This window comes from Lactuca serriola, chromosome 5 (genome assembly GCF_051521515.1).
Source record: "Lactuca serriola cultivar US96UC23 chromosome 5, Lser_US96UC23_V15, whole genome shotgun sequence".
Lineage (NCBI taxonomy): Eukaryota > Viridiplantae > Streptophyta > Magnoliopsida > Asterales > Asteraceae > Lactuca > Lactuca serriola.
This window is the reverse complement of record NC_136412.1, coordinates 79,608,779-79,623,426: the sequence shown is the minus strand read 5'-3', so window position 1 is coordinate 79,623,426 and position 14,648 is coordinate 79,608,779. Positions and strand designations below refer to the sequence as shown.

At 35.9% G+C, this 14,648-nt stretch overlaps 2 protein-coding genes and 1 pseudogene across 2 annotated transcripts; 1 reads left to right on the top strand and 2 right to left on the bottom strand.

The window, feature by feature from the left end:
* Positions 1 to 415: 415 nt before the first annotated feature.
* On the top strand, positions 416 to 3,286 carry LOC145052684 (uncharacterized). Its single transcript, XM_079000544.1, has 5 exons — positions 416 to 861; positions 1,013 to 1,517; positions 1,601 to 1,802; positions 1,903 to 2,328; positions 2,484 to 3,286. The coding sequence occupies exons 1-5, from the start codon at positions 528 to 530 to the stop codon at positions 2,925 to 2,927; spliced, it is 1,911 nt and encodes a 636-aa protein (XP_078856670.1). The 5' UTR covers positions 416 to 527; the 3' UTR covers positions 2,928 to 3,286.
* Positions 3,287 to 6,238: 2,952 nt separating this feature from the next.
* Positions 6,239 to 6,670, bottom strand: LOC145049629 (secreted RxLR effector protein 161 pseudogene; annotated as a pseudogene).
* Positions 6,671 to 9,728: 3,058 nt separating this feature from the next.
* On the bottom strand, positions 9,729 to 10,295 carry LOC145049628 (uncharacterized). Its single transcript, XM_078998012.1, has one exon. The coding sequence runs from the start codon at positions 10,293 to 10,295 to the stop codon at positions 9,729 to 9,731; it is 567 nt and encodes a 188-aa protein (XP_078854138.1).
* Between the last annotated feature and the right edge of the window lie 4,353 nt (positions 10,296 to 14,648).

The following is a 14,648-nucleotide window of genomic DNA, read 5'->3' as shown; positions in this document are numbered from 1 at the left end:
TATTTTTAATAAACCCGTATAATATACGGTTTCATATTTAATTGATAAAAAAATAAAAAGAAAGAAAATAAATCCTATACAACCGTTGAATGGGATTAAACCGCCCATTCATTCAACTCCACTTACATTGCTATGTTTAATGGATAGAATGCCACATCATTCCCTATTTTCTCACTAAACTTCCCATTGACCCATTAAGGATGACCTAAGGTATATAATTCAAAAACTACGGCGCTTTCTTTTTATGGAATTTCTAGGAAAGGGAATAAGTCTACAAACGGAAAACAAGGAATAGAAAAGTTTTTCATTTAACGTTATTATTCAACTTCATTGGACGGTCTTCTAGCGCGTTCTTTGGATGCTTTAATTAGACCCGTCTTCTACCGTTACAATAAATACTTATTCCCTGAACCAAGAAAATATATTCAATCATTGACTCATTGTTAATTAGCCAGTTTCTAAAATTCTTGTGCTTATTTCAACTATATGCTTGTCTGATCAGTTGTGAAAGTATAACGAAATTGGCAATGTCACCCACTGTATTAATTAAACAAAAGGAGGTTGATCAGCTATCAATAGCAAGCCATGGAAGTGCGTATGTAAATTCTATAAACATTTCGGACGAGATTACCAAAAATGGCACGATGCTAAGCGATGTAATACTTGACAAAGACGCACCTGAGATTCATGCACCTACTGATGCTAAACTAAGTTGGCTGCGCTCTCAAATAATAGGTGGAAGTGCATGGATTCTGACTCCATTCGGAAGACGTTTGCTAACATACGCAGACCACACAGCCTCAGGTCGCTGCCTTCAATACATTGAACAATATATCATCGAAACTGTTCTTCCCTTCTATGGTAACTTCATTTCACTTTTGTACATCTTATTCACATATATTATGATTAATCACCTCTAAGGACACGATGTTTCAAACGTTTAACCATCAGCGTCAACGAATAGAAATCCCTTTAATTCATTCTTTTTGCGACTTTTGCTATTTCCATTCAGGCAACACTCACACAAGTGACAACCAAACCGGAGACCAGACCATGAGAATACTTCACGAAGCAAATGGCTTTGTTAAAAAATGCCTAGGTGGAACACAAGATGATGCACTCCTTTTCTGCGGATCTGGCACCACAGCATCAATAAAACGTCTACAAGAAGTCATGGGAATTGCCATTCCTTCGATTTTAAGAGAGAAAGTACTAAACTCATGTCTAGAAACTAAAGAAAGATGGGTAGTTTTTGTTGGTCCTTATGAACATCATTCCAACCTTCTCTCTTGGAGACAAACCCTAGCAGAAGTAATAGAGATTGGTTTGGACAATGAAGGATTGATCGACATGGATGATTTAAAGCTCCATCTAGAGTTTTACCAACAAACTGGACGCCCAATGCTCGGTTCTTTCTCTGCTTGTAGTAATGTCACCGGAATTTTAACAGACACCCGTTCTATGTCTCGTTTGCTTCACAAGTTTGGAGCTTTCGCATGCTTCGATTTTGCAGCAAGGTACGTGTTCTATAGAATGTTTCAATAATAACTTATCGTAGATATGAGACTAATATATTCTTTTGATTTTTAATCCATTAAAGTGGTCCCTACGTTGATATTGACATGAGGTCAGGTGCCATTGACGGATACGATGCCATAGTTTTAAGTCCCCACAAGTTTCTTGGAGGACCTGGATCACCAGGGATTCTTCTGATGAGTAAGACCTTGTACAAGCTAAAAGATTCTCCTCCTTCGACATGTGGAGGTGGAACTGTTAACTACGTTAATTGTTTTGATGAAAAGGTAAGTGTATTCATATGTGTAATTAACCTCGTTGAAAAGTAGAACTACATGGTATTTAAACCGAATGTAGGTAACCAATCTAGTGTCTATAAACTTCTAGGATACATTGTACGTTAGTGACATTGAAGAAAGGGAAGACGCAGGGACTCCACAAATTATCCAACGAGTGAAAGCAGCTTTAGCTTTTCAGGTCAAAGAATACATCGGTACCAAAATAATTGAAGAAAAGGAGAATGAATATATTAGAAAGGCAATTGAGAGACTCATGAAAATTGAGAATATAAGTGTGTTGGGAAATACTAAAGTGGAGAGACAAGCAATCGTATCGTTTATTGTTTACACAACTAGAGACTCTTCGGATGATAAGAGAGATAAGCCTCTTGATGGTGCTTTTGTTGCTAAGCTTATGAATGACTTGTTTGGTATTCAAGCTCGAGGAGGGTGTGCTTGTGCTGGACCATATGGTCACCACTTGCTTGGTATTGATGAAACTCATTCACTTGCAATAAGATCTATAGTCGAAATGGTAAAAAAAAAAAAAATTCTGCATTAATTTCCATTTAACAATAATTTCTTCTTCAATCATCACGATTTTAGTTTTTGTCAAGTTATATTATTTCAAAGAAAAATGACATGGGTTTGTAACATTTTGTTTGCTTTTTTTTTTCCGGCCATATGTAGGACTACATTGGAGCAAAAGCGGGATGGACAAGAATAAGCTTGCCATACTACATGTCCAATGAAGAATATGAATTTATTTTATCTGCTATAGAATTCATAGCTATTTATGGACAAAGGTTTCTTCCCTTTTACGACTTCAATTGGAATACAGGCAGTTGGAAGTTTAAAACTAAACCTTTTGAGAAGACAATGTTAAGTGAGAAGGACCGAAAGTTTTGTAAATCATTTTTTACCTGTGCATCAAAAGGTTTACAAGGGAAAGGCAACAAATCAAAGACAGAAAAGATTATAGAATCAAAAAGAACAAATGATACTCATTCATCCAAGTTCAGATTTTATTTAGAGGTTGCAAAACACATAGGTAACATACTCCCAAAGTTCCCTTCTCAATTTAGTACTGTTCCGAAGGGCATAGACATCAATGGTGTGGCGTTTCGAGTATAGTTCCAAACTGGCCGGTGAACATCCAGCCAATGATTTAAAAAAAAAAAAAAAAAAAAAGCGAAAAACAAGTATTTAGTTACTAGGACCGTAAATATTAATTAAGTTTATAAATGTTGTAAATTCTCAAACATAAATCAAAGGAGGAATTTGGGATGTTGTAAATTCTCAAACATAAATCAAAGGAGAAATTTGGGATGTTCTACGCAAATTCTGTTAATGTACCTATTTATTTATTTATCTATTTTAGTGTAGATTTGGTATTCATGTATAGTATAGGGGTTCGTTGTGTATCTTATATATTGTATCTTGTATAAATATTGATGAGAATACGATGCAAACCCTAAGGGGAATTATTTCCAGGGAAAATGACTTAAAAGTCCATCGAAGTGTTCAAACCCTTCAAAAACCAATTATGTTTTGTATGTTTAAGAAAACTTAACGAACTAATTAACATTGTGTTTAAAAAAGTCCAACTAACTTACACTTTCAATCACTTCTCATTTAGGGTCAACCGGCTAATGAAACTCAACGAATGATATGGCTTATGATGTGTAATTAAATATCGGAAAATGACTTGTAAGAACAACGAAGTTTCAAAATCTGTTAAAAAACCTCAATCATGTTTTGTTTGTTGAAAACAACTCAACGAACTTACGCTTTTGTTCAATTCTCATTAGAGGCAACCAGATTCATTACGTATACAACTAGTTGGCAAATGACATGGCATTATATTTAATGACGTGGAATAAACAGATTAGAATTGCCCTTTATATATCGATTTAGGGCTTGAAGAAGAGAAAAATGAATGGCGCCTGTGTTCTTTCTCTTGTAATAGCTACTTCTTCTTTTTCCTCTCAATCGTTGATGTCCAACTCAAGATCTACAAATAAGATAATTGATGATGAAAACCCTTGTGGATGTGGACGCCCTTCTTGGATTTGGACATCTAGAACGGAGGATCATCCAGAGAAAAAAGTTCAGGGCTTGTTCGAACAGATGAATAAGTATAATTGAAAGTTTTATCATGTCCATATGATATCTATTTGTTTGGTTTCTTTCAAAAAAACTTATTAAAATGGATTGATGTGTTTAATTTAGTATTTAGATGTAGTCATCACAAATCTTTATCGGGAAACATAATCATGAACATTGAGATTGACCTTTATCCATGTTTCAATTTTATATAGATATCTTTAGAACAAAGGAACAGTTGATCACTTATCTAGGGGCTGAATCTTGATTTAATCATAGTTCAGCAGTTGCTTTAGATGGCATACTCTTTGTTGATTATTTGAAAGTACTAGACCGCGTATAGTTAATGAATTGACCAAGTGGAAGACTATTGGAAATAGTGTCCAAGGTCTTTAGTTATTGGTAATATTTCCAATAATAGCATATTTCCAATAATAGTAGTGTCCTTTTGGTTTCCCTTAAGACCCATTTAAGCATTTAAAAGACAAAAATGGATTTAGGAGGAATTGGTTTATTCATGTGTCATGTTATGATAAATTAATTAGAAACTACTTTGGAATTAACTAGGAATCTAATTAAAAGGACTAAATTTTAATTAATTAAAAAGTGTAATTAATTGGAACAATCCAGAAAGATAGGGATAAGGTTAGACGAATTTTGATAAGCCATATCAAGGTTTTGTAGTTTCTTTAAGACTACGCAAGTGGATGACTCTAAATAGGGAGTTATGGATCAAACGCACGATGCTCATTCCTTCTTTCGATATCCGGCTCCTACCTCTTCCCTCTCTCTTGGACAAAAATTATAACCCTTCTATGGTTAGTGAAATTTTTGATCTTGCCTCCTCTCTCCTAGCGTTTTGGTGTTTTCCCCTATTGGTGTTCTTGGGTATGATACCATTAGAGGGATTCTACTTTGGTTCCTCTCATCTAATAAAATGTGGCAAGAACTCGATCTCAAGTAAGGAGATCTCTAGCTTCTAAAGTTATATGTAATTTCTTATTACTTTGTCGTTGCAATAATAGAATGAAACATAGATTCTTATAGCTTACATAAGCACATAAGAATTGTTATATGCTTCTGCTGGCTATGATCTTGTCTAAATATGCCTAAAAGTTATTAGATTTTGAATCCTTCAAATCATCACTTTGCAGTTTTTTAGCTTCAGGTGATTGCTCGCAAGAGAGGAACTAGGTGCACATGTAGTATGATTTTTGGTTTAAAGGATTCACATGCTCGATTTTTGGTTTTCGTTATCACCATCGCTCTATCATATATCTTTCATGATTTCTCTCTTTTACTTTCACAAATATCTTCCAAATCTTTAAAAAGAAATGAGCTATAAGAGTTGTTTAGCCCTTTTCATTTCATATAATGTTAGGGAAAAAAGAAAGTAGGGTTATTGGAAATCTGGATTACAAATAGGAATCGTGTAAACACTTTCCTTGTTTGATATTTCGACCCTATATGCCTTGGGTTTCACGAAATCCAAACTTAGGATAATTCCTGATGCATGAATTCTGATTATAGGCACAAAATCAGAATCAATTGAAGAAGATGAATCAAGAAGCGTTTCCTAGTTTTCTGTGTTTCAATGAAGTCGTTTTCCCGAAATTTATCCACTCAACGGATAACGAGATCAGTTGACATCTTTCAAGAATAACATATTAGTCCTTGAGTTTGCATCTTTCAAAATTGACAGATTAGTCCTTGTTTAGATTAGGGTTCAGTACTAACAATTTTTAGTAAATACAAGTGTGCAATCCTGCACCTCCTAACTTATATTATAACTAAAACATTGTTCTTGAAACACTAGTTAAATCCATTACACAAAAATATATTTGGTGATTCTTTTATTCATGTATCTGTATACATTTTATCAAAAGAATCATTAAGAAATCAAAATTCATCCTGGTCTCTACAGGTTCAAACACACGTACCTTGGGATGTTTTAATGTGTGTTTCAATTCATATAAATAAGCTTTCCTAATTGAATTCAAACTCTAACATTGTATTAGAGGGGAATTGGGTGTCTCATTCATAAGAATTTATAAGGACTTTAAGCCCATCCCTATAGCAGACTTGTGCACTAAGTCTCGCACCAAACTCTTAGTGAGATGGTCTGCCAAATTTTGTTGTGATTTTACAAACTCAATCGAAATCACACCATCCATGATTAGATTTCTAATGATCCCATGTCTAACATCAATGTTTCTCAATTTACCATTATAAACTTGACTATAAGCTTTACTCAAAGTAGAAACACTATCACATCGGATAGATAATGGCGAAATCGGTTTCCTCCACAATGGAATCTCATAAATCAAATTCTTTATCCATTATGCTTCCTTGGTTGCAACATCCAATACAATAAACTCAGATTCCATTGTTGAACTTGTTATACAAGATTGCTTTTTAGATGCCCATGGTATAGCACCTCCACCAAGCAAGAATACCCAACCAGTTGTAGAAGAGTGATCTTCTCTATTGGATATCAAACATGCATCAGAATATCCTTCCAAGACCGAAGGAAATTCTGAATAACACAAATAATAATCATTGGTTCCTTTCAAATATTTGAAAACACGATGAACCGCTTGCCAATGTTGAGTACTAGGATTATGAGTAAATCTACTCAATCTTCCCACTGCGAAAGCTATATCTGGACGAGTACTAGTCATAGCATACATCAAAGAACCAATAGCTTGCGAGTACTCAAGTTGAGAAACTGATATGCTTCTATTAGGCATCAACTTCATGCTTGAATCCATAGGGGTGCTAACGGGTGTACAATCACTAGAATTGAACCGTTTGAGAATTTTCTCAATGTAATGTGACTATGTAATAGCAAGTCCCTTGTTCACCCGTTTAATCCTTATTCCAAGGATTACATCCGCCTCCCCCATATCCTTCATGGAAAACTTTGAAGATAACAAATTCTTAGTTGCGTTAACTTGATTTTGATTAGTGCCAAAAATCAACATATCATCTACATACAAGCAAATGATGACACCAGATCCAGATGAATCAAAACGGCTGTACACACATTTGTCAGATTGGTTTAAAGAAAAACCATTAGACAAAATAACTTCTTCAAACTTCAAATGCCATTGTTTTGGAGCTTGTTTAAGTCCATACAATGATTTCACAAGTCTACACACTTTTTGCTCATTTCCAGGCAAAACAAAACCTTCCGGTTGCTTCATATAAACTTCCTCATCAAGATCACCATTCAAAAAAGTTGTTTTAACATCCATTTGATGAATTACTAGATTGTTAATAGCTGCCAAAGCTAGCAACAATCTAATGGTAGAAATTCGTGATACCGGTGCATACGTATCAAAATAATCGATATCGGCCTTTTGTCTAAAACCTTGTATGACCAGACGAGCCTTGAATTTATCAATAGTTCCATCTACCTTTATTTTCTTCTTTAAAATCCATTTACATCCCAAAGGTTTAGAACCAGGAGGTAAATCAGATAACACCTAAACATTGTTCTCCATAATGGGTGACATTTCTTCATCAACCGCTTCCTTCCAAAATGCAACATATCGAGACTCCATAACTTCCTTAAAAGTCTTTGGATCGGTCTCAAGATGAGAGGAATATGAGTATTGGTTCTCCATTTTATCCCTCGATCCTTCAACCAGAAATAGTTGAAAATCCTCGCCAAAATTTTTCACGACTCGACCTCGTTTGCTTTTACGAAGTTGCTGTGTTTCTAGAATTGAAACAACTTCCTTAACATCTAATTTAGGCACCTCACTTGTGCTTGGAATCAGATCCTTTGGTCTTTGAATTGAAGAATACCACAGCTCATCAAAGATCGCATCTCGCGATTCTATGATGGTATGAACAGAATATGCCTCATTAGGTTCTATAACATAAAACCTATAAGCTTTGGAATGTTCTGCATATCCAATAAATATGCATTCAATTCCTCTTTCACCCAAATTTTTCTTTTTAGGTTTGGGTAATTTCACAACTTATCGACATCCCCAAATTCGAAAATAACTCAAATTTGGTGCTTTCTTGTGCCAAAGTTCATAAGGAGTAACTTTGTTCCATTTATTAGGAACCCGGTTTAGCACATAATTAGCTGTGAGCATAGCTTCACCCCAAAAGCCTTCACTTAAACCCGAAAAAGAAAGCATCGAATTTACCATTTCTTTTAAAACTCGATTTTTCCGTTCAGCAATACCATTTTGTTGTGGATTGTAAGGAGCTGTGGTTTCATGAATGATTCCAACCGATTGAAAGTATTCAGAATCCATGTACTCTCCTCCCCTATTCGTCCTAAGACATTTTATCGAAAAACCCAACTGTAATTCGACTTCGGTTTTATATACTTTAAATTTTTCCAAAGCCTCATTTTTGGAATGTAACAAGTACACAAAACAAAACCGACTTGAATCATCAATAAAAGTAACAATGTACTCTTTATTTCCCAAGTAAGGTGTAGCATGGAAATCACATAGATCACTATGAATCAATTCCAACACTTCTGTTTTTCTATTAACATTTGAAAACGGTTGTTTCGCAATTTTAGTTAGAGTAAATTACACGAATGGTCCCTATGGTTTGGAGTAATTTGCACGTTTGGTCCCTAACTTGTTTTTTTAACTCGAAAGGTCCCTATGGTTTGTTTTTGTTACGTGCTTGGTCCTTACGGTTTGTTTTTGTTACACGTTTGGTCCCTTTGTTACCAAAAAAGACTATTATTTAAATAGGAAAAAATGGTGGGGTATGTAAGGTAAGGTGAGTGAGGTGAAGTTGGGGGTGTGTTTATTTAAATAAATTAAAATATTAAGGGAAAATAGTATCTTTAGGTAAGACAGGGACCAAACGTGTAACAAAAACAAAAAGTAGGGACCTTCCGAGTTAAAAAAATAAGTTAGGGACCAAACACGCAAATTACGCTAAACCATAGGGACCATTCGTGTAATTTACTCTTTTAGTTAACATACAAGTTTTGCATTTTTCAGAATTAATATCAAAATCTGGAATCAATCCGGATTTTGACATTTCAATCATTCTCTTAACATGAACATGTCCTAATCTATTATGCCATAACATAGTATTATCAAGATTAGATGCAGAAGTCATACAAGTAGATTTGACATGTGATGCACAACTTATAATATTTAACTTAAAAACACGATCACAATAATAACCAAATCCCACAAATATTCCACACTTAGACAACACATACTTGTTTGACTCGATAACTTGTTTATAACCCATACAATTCAACAAACCACTAGACACAAGGTTCTTTCGAACCTTTGGTACATACAATACATCAAACAAACTAATTGTTTTTCCAGAAGTAAACGTAATACTAACAACACCAGTTCCTAAAATTGACTTTGATCCTTCATCTGTCATGTGTAAGACAGAACCTTTATTTACTAGGTTCAACTTTGTGAACCACCGTTCATCATTACACACGTGATGTGTAGAATAGGTACTAAGCCACCATGAATCTGTATGAACCCCATGTACAAAAGAAACTACTGGAGTTAGTAGCATAGCATTAAATATTGAAATTACAAGATCAATAGTAATTTGACCTTTGGTTGTAGATTGATCATGAGATCCACTGCCACCACCAACATCTTTTCCACTACCACTTGCACCTTTGTTTCCAAGTTTCACCCAACAGTCACGTTTCATATGCCCTTTCAGATGGCATCTCCAACACACAAGTTCCTTGGAATCCTTGTGTCTTTTGTTGGACTTTTTGTTGTTACCCTCATACTTACGTTTTTTACCCTTGCCCTTGTGATTAGAATTGTCTTCTTTATCACAATCAACCATATGAACTTAGGGCTGTCCAAATTCAAATTTGCCCTTTCCAGTTCCTTTATCATTCTCTTGATCACGAAGTCCTTCTTCGATTTTCAAATGACTACCAAGTTGAATCAAACTTATCTCTTCCTTTCTATGTTTCAAATGGAGCTTGAAATCTTTCCATGAGGGTGGAAGTTTATCAATCACACTTGAAACAGCAAAGGATTCATCCATGGACATGTTGTGTTGTTTGAATTTACCATAAATTCGTAGGATTTCATTATATTGTTCCATTACAGATTGAGAATCAACCATTTTATAATTGTTGAAATCAGAAACAATGAACTTTTTACTTGAAGCATCTTTTGCAATATATTTTGCTTCAAGTGTGTTCCATAATTCACTTGCAGTTTCAATATTTTGATGAGTGTCAAAGAGGGAATCACACAAATCATTCAGAATGTGACCAAGGCAGATGTAGTTTTCATTCTCCAATTTGCTTCTCCTTCTGATCTGTTCCAGACTTGCATCTTCAACCTCTTTTGGTTTAGGAGTAGAAAGAACATACACAACCTTCAAAGTGGTCAACCAGAAGTGCATCTTTTCTGCCAACGTCTGAAATCTTGGCCCTGAAATTTCTCCAATTTACCAAACGAAGTATTCATGTCTTTTAGTGAATTGCCAACCATCTTTTCTAGAAAACGAAAATATCAAACAAGATTGTTAGGGAAAAATGAAAATAGGGTTATTGGAAATCTGGATTACAAACAGGAATCGTGTAAACACTTTCCTTGTTTGATATTTCGACCCTATATGCCTTGGGTATCACGAAATCTAAACTTAGGATAATTCCTGATGCAGCAATTCTGATTATAGGCACAAAATCAGAATCAATTGAAGAAGATGAATCAAGAAGCGTTTCCCGGTTTTCAGTGTTTCAATGAAGTCGTTTTCCCTGAATTTATCCACTCAACGGATAACGAGATCAGTTGACATCTTTCAAGAATAACATATTAGTCCTTGAGTTTGCATCTTTCAAAATTGACAGATTAGTCCTTGTTTAGATTAGGGTTCAATACTAACAATGTTTAGTAAATACAAGTGTGCACTCCTCCATCTCCTAACTTATATTATAACTAAAACATTGTTCTTGAAACACTAGTTAAATCCATTACACTAAAATATATATGGTGATAAAATCACCAACATATAACACTCAATCTCTCTCGAGTTATGAAGAAAAATTCTAAAAACACCATGTTAGACACCAACGCACGGTCACCAAGCCACCAGTGCTTCACCGAAGCACCACATCCAGCTTTGTTCTCCAAAAGCTTCTCTTCCTCTCTCTAACTTTCCTTATATTTTATCTTCTTTCTTTATCTCCTTCTTTAGAAAAAGAGTTCTTATGGTTTTTTTATTTTATTTTGTGCGCAGGGAGTCAATCCATAAACACCTAGATCTAAACAGAAAACAGATGGTTAGTTATTTTTCTTTTTCAATCAGACATCTATTTCATCTTTTTTTGTCATTCGATTTTGGCCAGGTTCATATAAGTAGATTTAAATAGAAAAATGGATGATGAGGTGTGTATTTCTTTATAAGTATGTTTACTTCGTTGTTATTTTTGCATATTAATTCGTCATTTGTCACTAATTTTTGTCTATAGGTTGTTATGGTTGACATTTTGTTTTGCAACTAAGACTACAATTAACTCTTTGTTTCACAACCTCCTTCATTCATGGGATGTGTGTTTTTCTAGGAAAACCATTTTTTCATGCACCATGCAGAACATGCTCAACTCTTGGCATATCGCAACTGTTTGTTTTTTAAAAGAATTTTAACTTAAAAACTGTTACACGTATGTTACGAGGTGCAGCACTAAACTCTCATCTTCAAACCTCTTCTCTCCTCACTCTAAGTTACATTATTTAACATATAACTGTTTAATTTTTTTCAACATGTTTATTATTTTAAAAATATTATTAAGGATATTATAAACAATTTAAGTATATGTTACACAGTTTCAAAACCGTTTGGTAAATTTCATATAAATATTCTTTTACATTGTCTATAACCAAATATTAATAAATTATAAAGTTCATCACTAAAATTACCAAATCTATTGAAGCTAATCTTAGAAAATAATCATCATCTTGGAAAATTTAACAAAATGAACATGTTGTTTCCAAAATTAACAAATTTTTTTTTATTGTTATTTAATTATTATGTTTCATTATTTTATATAAACGTTTTGAATGGGTTGTATTTGATGTAGTGTAGATAAATAATGTCAGTAAGGTGACTTCTACATTTTCTCTAAATATGTGACATATCTTATATGTTAAAAAACAATTTGATTAACCACCGCAAAATTAAATGTAATTTAAATGAATAAATATAATATGTTTAACAAAAAAAAATAGTTATGTAATATGGTCTGGAACATGTATTCTTAGAACAATTATTGTAATATGAAACTATTATAAGTTTGTAAAATCATTTGTAACATCCCAAATATCATGACCAAAGATTTCGTTTTTTTATTTAATAATAAAACCACAAGTGTCAACCATTCATTCAAAACATATCACATCAGAGTATCATGTCTAAAACATTATTTTATTTTATCAGAGTAAACATCCTAGGCTAAAACTCCTTTGGTGTGTGTGCCATACGATAACCCCGAGCTCTTCCCTCCGCTACCGGAATTACCTGAAACCAAAACTGAAAACTGTAAGCACGAAGCTTAGTGAGTTCCCCAACCTTCCATATACCATACATAATCACATACTGCAAGCACCAAGCCTCGCCCGCTACATTGAGCCCTGCCAGGCTCCGGACAAATCCGGCATCAAGCCCCGCTTGGCTTCGAGCCCCGCTCGGTATACATATCTATTTCTCTTAGGCCCCTCCTGTCTTTGGGCCTCGCCCGCTAAACACATACAAACATATAACAAGTATCTAACAAACTCTACTATACTCCTGATCTAAGGTGTAACATCCAGATTTTCAGGTACATTATTTATTCATTCATTTTTGGAGATTTTGGGAGGGACTCGGCGAGTTGATGCTTAGACTCGCAGAGTAGTGTCACGATTTTCCATCCGGGTTAATGACCGGACTTGGCGAGTCGACTAGTGGACTCGACGAGTCCACGCTGTTTAATGAAACCCTATTTCTCGGGGTTTGAGACCTATTTAAAGGCCCTTATGGCCTTCATTTGCGGCTACCAGTTGATAGAGAGAAACCCCAGAGTGTGTGAACATGTCGAGAGAGAAAGGAAGCCATTTTTGATCTTTGTGTGGGTGATTTTGCAGGAAGAAGGTGACCACGGAAAGAGGAAACTGAAGAGGGTGCTAATCTGTGGATTTCAGAGCTTAGGGACTTCATCTTGAGGTATATATTCGTTTCCCTTTCAGTTTTGGTGTAAGCTTTGAGAGTTAGGGTTTCTAGCCCCTTTTGAGTATGATTTCGGAATCAATTGGTCCCTTCTTGTGTTAAGGCTGTGGATCTGGATCCAAAGAGGTCCATAGATCTAAGCCCCTTGATCTTTTTGGGGTGTCATTGGGTTATATGAGCTTGGGATGGCATTTTACTGGCCATTTCTTCAAATAGAGCCATTGGTTCTTTGTATGGGCATCAAGATCCAAACTTAACGTGTTTTTATTGCTTTAGGAGGCCAGATCTATGAGTTAGAGGAATTGATCTAACCTCAAGAGCTCATTTGAGCTCGAGCATGCATGAACTCTCCGAGTACCAAGAGCAGGCTCGGCGAGTAGGGTTAGGGTTTCCCCATAAGTTCACTCAGTGGGTACTTGCCGAGTTGGGGGAATGACTCCGTGAGTCTGAAGGAATTAAAGGACTGGAGTTCAAGGCGGAACTCGCCGAGTTCATATTGGGACTCGGCGATTTGAGTCGGGGTTGCCCCACGATTCATGCCAGGTGTAACCCGCCGAGCAGGGGAAAGACTCGACGTGTCATGCAGGACTAAAGGGATAGTGGACACGCGTAGACTCGCCGAGTCACCCAGGTGCACTCGGCGAGTCAGGTCAAAGTCTGACCGTTGACTTTGTTGACTTTGAGGGTTGGTCAACAATGGAGTCTTTGTGTCAAGAGCGGGTTAAGTCTAGTCTCGAGAGTTATATTTATTAGAGTATTCGACTTTCTGTGATTAGGCGGAGGCTAGACCGTATTTCTACTGAGTCAGAGATTTACCAAGACATCCGAGGTGAGTCTTCTCATTATACTTTACCTAGAGTGGTAACAGAGTTATATGATAGAGATACTATATGCTATGTAACGTCCCAAAATTCAAGACTAAAAATTTTCTTTTAATAAAACATTACTTAAGCAAAACCATCAATCCAAACATAATCAGAGTATTAATTTACAAAACACAGGTTCATTATCAGAGTAAAACATTCCGAGGCTGTCTAATCTATTGTGTTTGCCATGCGATCACCCTGAGCTCTTCCCTCCGCTACCGGAAGTACCTGAAACCAAAACTGAAAACCGTAAGCACGAAGCTTAGTGAGTTCCCCACCCTACCACATACCATACATAACCACATACTGCACATACTGGCCCACGCCCGCTATTCTGGGCCTCTCCCCTACATCGGGCATCGCCCGCTACAACGGCCCAACCGCTCCAGGCCCCGCCTGGCTTCGAGCCCCACTCGGATACAGATCTGTTTCACTTAGGCCTCACCTGTCATAGGGCCTCGTCCGCTAACATATAATAACACATAATCATACTGCAAAACATAAGCTAAACATATACAATGGATCATGTCCTAAGGTCTCGCCTATCCTGGGCCTCGCCCTTGACCTGCTACTGATGAGACATGGAGCCCCGTCCATGCTCCTACTGATAGTGAGATACGGGCCCAGCCCACACTCACTCCTTCCCTAACTTGGGCCTCGCCACTGCTCTGCTGCTAATGAGATG

What these genes read in the sequence shown, in the direction of transcription:
- LOC145052684 (XM_079000544.1), top strand. Translation starts at nt 528, where the DNA reads ATGTCACCCACTGTATTAATTAAACAAAAGGAGGTTGATCAGCTATCA. An exon ending in AACTGTTCTTCCCTTCTATG is followed by an intron (nt 862 to 1,012) that starts GTAACTTCATTT and finishes ATTTCCATTCAG; the next exon opens with GCAACACTCACACAAGTGAC. An exon ending in TGCTTCGATTTTGCAGCAAG is followed by an intron (nt 1,518 to 1,600) that starts GTACGTGTTCTA and finishes AATCCATTAAAG; the next exon opens with TGGTCCCTACGTTGATATTG.
- LOC145049628 (XM_078998012.1), bottom strand. Translation starts at nt 10,295, where the DNA reads ATGCACTTCTGGTTGACCACTTTGAAGGTTGTGTATGTTCTTTCTACT.